This window comes from Drosophila mojavensis, unplaced genomic scaffold (assembly GCF_018153725.1).
Source record: "Drosophila mojavensis isolate 15081-1352.22 unplaced genomic scaffold, ASM1815372v1 contig_108, whole genome shotgun sequence".
In the NCBI taxonomy this organism is placed as follows: Eukaryota; Metazoa; Arthropoda; class Insecta; order Diptera; family Drosophilidae; genus Drosophila; species Drosophila mojavensis.
The window spans coordinates 1,736,039-1,744,384 of record NW_025318636.1 but is presented as its reverse complement, the minus strand read 5'-3'; the positions used below and the strand labels follow the sequence as shown (position 1 = coordinate 1,744,384).

General features: G+C 35.6%; 1 protein-coding gene across 4 annotated transcripts; it reads left to right on the top strand.

The window, feature by feature from the left end:
• Window positions 1-290: 290 nt before the first annotated feature.
• LOC6578223 (protoheme IX farnesyltransferase, mitochondrial) lies at window positions 291-3,286 on the top strand. 4 transcript variants are annotated; one of them, XM_032728928.2, is made up of 5 exons: window positions 291-360; window positions 504-627; window positions 697-901; window positions 956-1,642; window positions 2,373-2,718. In XM_032728928.2, the coding sequence occupies exons 2-5, from the start codon at window positions 547-549 to the stop codon at window positions 2,612-2,614; spliced, it is 1,215 nt and encodes a 404-aa protein (XP_032584819.1). In that variant the 5' UTR covers window positions 291-360; window positions 504-546; the 3' UTR covers window positions 2,615-2,718. The 4 variants fall into 4 exon arrangements, with proteins under 4 accessions (XP_032584819.1, XP_032584818.1, XP_002004138.1 ...); XM_032728927.2 differs by adding an exon at window positions 2,761-3,286 and having other exon boundaries at window positions 327-627; window positions 2,373-2,663; XM_002004102.4 differs by having other exon boundaries at window positions 327-627; window positions 710-901.
• Window positions 3,287-8,346: the final 5,060 nt, after the last annotated feature.

Here is an 8,346-nt window from a genome sequence, read left to right as displayed (position 1 = left end):
AATATAAATCATTTGACAGAAAACAATAGTTTTAAATATTCCGCGCAACATGTAACATCGATGTTTTCTTCAAAACACATCGAAAACATCGATGGTGGTAAACATCGATGATATTCCAGCTCTGATGTCTAGTCTATGTGTTCTCTGGTCAGTGGTGATATCTGGTCCGTGCCATATGATTAGTGGTTGGCGTCTGTAGCGGTATATCGACATCGGGAAATTCCATCGATCTATCTTATAATTCATAACAGAAACTCCATCGATACTATCGATATTTCCATCGATGGTTTTTCTACTACTTCACTTCTTCATACATATGTTCGTGTAACAAACTCGACTGTAGATACACCGATTTAAAGTGTTTGTGGAAATCCCTTATTTAATAATATTATTTGAGTGCTTATACCTTTCTTTAGATTCTCGTTACTTTCAAATACTTTTACTTTACTCGTAAATATTACTCATCTCTAACTTTTTTATGAAAATATTTTTATTGAAAATAGTTTGGAATTGATTTTAATGTAAATAAAGCACATCATATATAGAATGTTTCGCACATTTAAGAAACTAAGTACATTGGAGTGCTTATCAATGCAAATACTACCAATGCAAATCAACTTGATCCCGGTTAGTTACATTTGTATGCATTAGTTATGCAATCTGCATGTATGTATATTTATATTCATATATTTTTAGTTTTCAACCATAGCAACCACAAAGTCAATCAATTCAAAGCTTCATATGATAAAAGACGTGCCACAATCTGACGTGCCAAAACATTCTCGCATATGGAATGAACAAGAAAAAACTAAATTTAAAGCGTCTTGGGTCCCGAGCCCTTATCCAAATACGGGCAACATTTTAAATAAATATAAAAAACTTTCGAAGTTTCGTCTCACGTGTAAGTAGACCAAAAACTTGTAGAAAAAGGTTAATGATCAGCTCTCCTTAACAGCGTTAGTGGTAATAACAACAATGGGTGGCTATGTTATGGCACCAGCAAGTTTTGATGCAACCTCATTTGTTATGTGCACATTAGGAACTGGTTTGGTTTCAGCAGCGGCGAATGCTGTTAATCAATATCACGAAGTTCCATTTGATTCTCAAATGTCGAGAACAAAAAACCGTGTACTGGTTACTGGTCAAATAACCCCACTTAATGCCCTCGGTTTCGCAGTAGTATCAGCGACAACAGGATTATGTTTGTTATATTTTGGAGTTAATGGTCTTACAGCTGCATTGGGTGCTGGAAACCTCTTTCTTTACACATCTATCTATACTCCAATGAAGCGAATTAGTATTGCCAACACATGGGTAGGCTCAATCGTCGGGGCAATCCCTCCTCTGATGGGATGGTCTGGTTGTACAGGGACTCTCGATACAGGCGCTATGATTCTTGCAGGAGTTTTGTACGCTTGGCAGTTTCCCCATTTTAATGCTCTTTCATGGAACCTACGTCCGGATTATTCACGAGCCGGTTATCGAATGATGGCTGTCATCGATCCAGCTCTATGCCGTCGCACTGCATTGCGATATGCTTTAGTTATTTGTGGGATGAGTTTGGCAGCTCCATTTTTTAACATTACTAATTATTGGTTTGTTTTGGAATCATTGCCATTAAACATATACTTATGTTATCTTGGTAAGTAACACTTTTAATGCTAACAATTACCGCAGTACTAACCAAGTAAAATTGCTGTAGTCGAGACTTTTCGAGTGGAAGAAATTCGGAACACTCGTTTCTTTAATATCCTGAACAAAATGATAATGGGAAATCAGGGTATGATGGCTTTGGTAATGTGACAGGCAAAAGGAGGCGTGGTGTGACGTATAAATATTCTTGATCAGGGCGACAAGATGAATCGTCCGTCCATGAAATTTCGTTCCTTAAAATTTTGCATCAAAACAATACGTTAAAGTCGTACTTCGTATGGTATACACGAGTATGCAGGCAAAATTACAGCACTCTACTCGGATTTCGCATTTTCAGGGTATAATAATCGAAACATTGATTTCGTTTCCTTCAGCGTATCAGTCCTTAAGACTTCGGATTTACTATTTATATATGTACATTTGATGAATACAAAGATTTTGTAATTTACAGATTTCAGTTACCACATTTGATTTTGTAATATCCAGATTTCGGCTACCATGCTTCAAAATAAAAAAAAACCTATGTCAAGTGGTGGCAATTTATCCCTACTTCTCTGAGAGTTTGTTTTAGGTAGTTCTACTAAAAGAGAATTTATTTAATATTTTTTAAAGAGTTCAGTTTATCTTCTAGTCGAGCAGCCTCGACTAGAGCACTTTTACTTGTTTGGCTTAATGTACTCGATTTAAACCCTTACATTAACCGTTTTGTTTATTTGCAGCTTATAAATTTTATCAGAAATCTGATAGTGGAAGTTCTCGGAGGCTATTTCGATTTTCATTGATTCATCTACCAGCTCTTATGCTATTGTTCTTGGCGAATAAAAAAAAATGGTATTTTAATAATACTATAGACGATAATCTTGTGAACAATGAGGAGACTTATATACCCCTCATTCCCAAAACGCAATCAATCTCAGTGAAAAACGTAATATCAGTTCCGGTTACAGTTAGTGGAAGTTGATCTAGAAGCTAATTTATTAATATAGTATAATATTGCAATTCCTTACGAAGTAAGTAGAATATATGTATATAAATTTAAAATCAATTGTGTTAAAGAAACTGCAATCACTAATCTTTATAATTGGGGGTTCACTCTTTTAATTCTAGCGCAATAAAAGATATTCGTTGTTTCGTTGTAATGAAATATATACAGTGAAACAAAAAAGTATTGGCACACATGGAAAATCAAACTTCTAAGAGCTGAACACAGCTATAAATAAATGAACAACTGTATTTATCAAAACCGTATATTCTAAAAATATTTAACGAAAAAAAAAATTAATTTCTAACCGCCTGCAAACGTCTCTTCATGCTAATTATTAGCATTGACGTTTCATAAGTATGATTTTGGCCCATCCAGCGAGTAGGGCATCTTTTGATGATATCGGATCTTTCTTTCTAATAGGTGCCACACATGCTCGATGGAATTAAAATCCGGTGATTGGGCCGGCGTTTTGAACTGCTTGCAATGGTATATGAGCCACTCCTGCTCAAAATAAGACGAATGTTTTGAGTTATTATTATCACGCACAGAAAACTTAATTGTTTAATAATAATTTCTTTTGGATATACCATCTTCATGATACTTTCTGATCCTAATTATAATAATATAATGCGCGCATTTTTCAAAGCACAAGCCTCTAGTATTTGAAATACGCTTTTTACAAATTAAGTGGTGAGGGGAGGATATAAGGATATAAATTACATATGAATCTACATTTAAAATTGGGAGACTCTAGCTCTAAAGATGTAGGAGATATATTCAATGTATATATATCTTATATATGTTCTATATATATAAAAGAGAGTTGTGTAAAAGTGTCTTAGCACTTATAACTCGAGATCTGCTGGACCAATTTTCATGGTTTTTGATTTGTTGGATTTGTCTCCGCCACGAGTAGGTCAGTAGATCTTTAAAATACTGCAAAGAATTTGACGAATACTTGAAAAACGCGGTTTTTTCCCTAAAGATTCAAATTTCCATTTATACTCAGTAGCCTTGACAACAGTGACAGTTTCGGTCCTGTATAGAAGTAAATAAACAAATGTAGTCAGTCAGTCTACGGCACAGCCTCGAGCAGACCTGACTATTCAACAAAAACAAAAAAAAGACTATTCACCAAAATAAAAAAAAAAAAAAAAAAAAAAGACTATTCAAAAAAAAAAAAAAAAAAAAAAAAAAAAAAAAATTTTCCAAATCAAAAAGAAAAATATTTCAAATCAAAAATCTGCAAAAATTCAAAAAAATCAAAAGATTAAAACCTGACTGTTCAAAAAATAAATAAAAAATTCAAAATTCGAAATTAAAAAAAAAAAATAAGTTAATTATTAAAAAGAGTATTTTTGGCTTTTTATATTTTTGGACTTTTAAACTTTATAAATATTTCAAATCAAAAATCTGCAAAAATTAAAATAAAAAATCAAAAGATTAAAACCTGACTAATCAAAAATAAATAAAAAATTCCAAATTCGAAATTCAAACAAGTAAGAAAACTCTAGTCGAGAGTGCTCGACTAGATACTACCCTGAACCCAACAAATAAAAATGCCCATTTAGTATGGCTGAAATTTCAATTTCTATGTATTTAAAAATAAAAAAAAAATAAAATAAAATACCAAACTCATTTAATAAAATATAAAAAATATTTTGAAACAATTAAAAAAGTTAACATCAGTTACACCGATCGGGATTCGAACCACAACTTCTCGATCGAGCGTCATGCAGCTAACACACTAGGCCACCTCACTCCTGCTAGTGGCGCTGGCAAAACTCAAATAGATTCACTGCTGCTGCGCCATCTACCAAAACTAAACGAAACTAACAGCTGATGTGATTCAACGAATGTTTCTAGAAGAAGTTTGAATGTATGTGTGCACACGCATACGATGCTGTTGTAGCTGCTGCACGTGCGTTTGTTGATTGGCCAAATATTTGATTATTTTTTATTAATTTTTGACTGAACGGAATTTAATGAAACTTTCAGCATATGATCTACATATTATATTGAATATTTGAGAAATTAAAAAAAAAGAAAAATCATTCACAATTAACTATAGTGGCACCTGATTTGAACTTGAATGTTTTTACTCGATAAAAACATAACGGGATGATTTATCGAATTATAAAAGCAAACTCGACGTCCGCGCTGTATATACGGTCATTTAAAAAAAAAATTCAAGTCTCTAGCTCTTATATCTTCGGAAATCGACGCGTTCAAACATACGGACAGACGGACAGGGTCAAATCGACTCAGCTCGTCGCCCTGATCAAGAATATATATACTTTGTGCGGTCTGCCACGCCTCCTTCTGCCTGTTACATACATTTCAACAAAACCATTATACCCTGATTTCCCATTTTCAATGGGTTCAGGGTATAAAAAACAAAAAAAAGTTAATTATTAATAAGTGTATTTTTGGCTTTTTATATTTTTTGACTTTTAAACTTTATAAATATTTCAAATCAAAAATCTGCAAAAATTAAAATAAAAAATCAAAAGATTAAAACTTGACTAATCAAAAATAAATAAAAAATTCCAAATTCGAAATTCAAAAAAAAAAAAAAAAGTTAATTATTAAAAAGTGTATTTTTGGCTTTTTATATTTTTGGACTCTTAAACTTTATAAATAATAATTGTGCGCGTGCGTACAAAAGCTAAATATCTCGAATGTTCAGGTATTTGTTTGTCTCAAACATAAATTTGTGTAAATTATTTATATTTATATTTCTCGATTGTGTTATATGGTTTTGTGCGAGGGCAGTATTACTATTAATTAAAATGCCGCGTCCTAGAAGATCTAATCTTTCCCGGCGGACCCATAATGCAATTAGGCAACGGAATATCGCGAGTCAATTATCTGACGAAGAGCGAGAAATCGCCCGAGAAAGGCTCCGCGTTAGTACCCAGCAAAGAAGGGCCTTAATTCGTGCTTCTCAAAGAGAGGCAGCCCGTGAAATGGCAATAAGAAATGGTTCAAGGATTGATTTGAATCGAGAAGCGTTTCGATATGATTGCACCTTGACTATAGCTTGAATCGTTTAGTTTGCATTGGTCGAATGGACGTTGTTTGCCAGCATTGTGACGCATTGAAGTTTGCTGGTGAAACGCCCGGTTTGTGCTGCCTTAGTGGTAAAGTGACATTGCCATTAGTGGTCCCGCCACCAGAGCCATTGCGTTCCCTACTTTTCTAGCGAGCACTCAAAAATACAATGCCTGTTTCCAATTCGGGGCAGAGACAAATCCAACAAATCAAAAACCATGAAAATTGGTGCAGCAGATCTCGAATTATAAGTTCTGTAACAAACTCTACTTTGTTTTATATATATAGAGACTTAGGCGGTATGAAGTTCGCCGGGACAACTAGTATTTTATATATCGAAGTGACACAGACTCTGCTGATGACGTTGCTGTCGTTTGGAAAAATATGAGGCCGGAAAAGACCGAGCTGGGCAATCTGGCTGCGTTTTATACGCCCACATTCCAGTGTTCTTGTAGCAAACGTTTCGCTCTCTTGGGAAGCTGAAGGCATCGGGTTGAAATTGAATGCATCTCTCCCACTGTGTTCCAAAGCTTTCGGGCTTAGCGAAAGCTCGATTGAGAAAGCTCCGGTTATCCCAAGCTCTATTTGCATCGCAAATGATATGCGCTGCAATTAGCAATCTCGTATATTTGCTGACCAGTACAATCTGCATGCTCGTTTGCAATATCGTTTGGACTTGCGCTTGCACATACAGTAGCGCTCTCTCTTTGCGCTCACTACTTTCGCCCCAGTGGCGGAAATGCCCATTATTTAGTCCATTACTCATGGATTACTTTTCCCCTGTGTGCATGAAAACATCGATTCCAAGCTCCATTACTTTCTTAACAAATGGCCGCGTTTTCTACCGGGTGCATGAAATAATTGATTTTTGTAATGCAGAAAGTAATGAGGTGACGAAGTTTCATTCGGCTGTCCATTACCCAAGCGTATACTTTTTAGACTCATTCACGAAAATGAAATGAGTAGATTTGTTTTGTGCACTATCCGTCCGTAGTCCGTCTAGAGACTTGAAATTTGGAACACATACTCGTGTATTTATACTCCGATTTATAAAGTGTTAAAATTTTCCCGATCCGCCCACTAGGGGCGTGGCAAATTGGAAAATGCATTTCCGATATACCAGAAATCATATTTGTTGAAGAGCTACAAAGCTGAAATTTGGTATGTAGGACCGCGTCGACCACCCAAGATCACGAGCTATGGCGGATATATCTCCGCCCATTGGGGGCGTGGCAAATCGGATAAAACTGTTATAAACCTAGAATGCACGTAAGCTGATGTTTCAATTCTATGAAGATGGGTGAAAAAATTATATATCTACGCCTACTAGGGGCGTGGCAAATCGGACCTGAAGATATAGTGATTTTTCTAATTCGGCTGTATTTTGGACACTATTACCTGAAGTTTGGTATATATACGCGGGTTGACCACCCAAGTCCAACGAGCTATGGTAGATATACAGTGGGTCAAAAAAGTATTGGCACACTTGAAAAATCAAACTTCTAAGAGCTGTAACTTTTTTTGAACACAGCTATAAATAAATGAAAAACGGTATTTGTTATAACCATGTTTTCTAATATTATTTAACAAAAAAACATTAAATTTCTAGTTTGGTTCAATTGCGCAGAACTAAAATATAAATATAGGCACAAATTTTCGTCAAAAAAGTATTGGCACAGGTAAAAGGCGTAATCAGTCATTTTCATCGGTAGTCAATCACCCCAATACTTTGTGGGTCCTCCTTTAGACTGAATACCCGCCTACAAACGTCTCTTCATGATAATTATTGGCCTTGACGTTTCATAAGTAGTGATTTTGGCCCATCCAGCGAGTAGGGCCTCTTTTAGAGAATCCTTTGAGGTTATTTGATGATATCGGATCTTTCCATCTAATAGGTGCCACACATGCTCGATGGTATTCCAATCCGGTGATTGGGGCGGTGTTTTTAACTGCTTGCAATGGTATATGAGCCACTCCTGCACAGTATAAGACGAATGTTTTGGGTTATTGTCTTGATGAATCTGGCAATCAGTGCTACTGAGACGCAGTTTTTGAATATCTGGACTTCAATTCTCTTTCAGAATGTCTCTATAAACATGCTTGTCCATAGTGTCATCAATAAACACAAGGTTTCCAACTCCAGAAGCAGCAAAACACCCCCACACCATCACATTACCTCCACCGTGCTTGACCGTTCTGAGCAAGTTATTTTCCTGAAGCTCCTTCTTAGGTCTCCGACAGATTTTTTGCGCTCCATCTGTGACGAGTCAACATTTAATCTATTAGCTCTTAGAAGTTTGATTTTTGAAGTGTGGCAATACTTTTTTGGCCCACTGTATGTCCGCTCATAGGAGGCGTGGCAACCCGCAAAAGTTTATATCTCCTACAGTTTAAAAGCTAGAAGCTTCAAATTTGGATAGTTGAGCTACTAGTAGCCTCTTCTATCGATGCTCTAAAAATAATTTTTAAGCCTCTTTAGGGGCGTAGCATATCGAAAATTACCCTTTAATTTTCACATTTTTTTTATTGTAGGAATTCAAATTTTGAATTTAGGGTACCGGTTGCTCGTTCTAAGAACTGGCCAAAAATGAGGAGTCTACGGCCACTAGGGGCGTGGCAATCGGCATTTATAGTGTCCATATTGCGGCATTTAT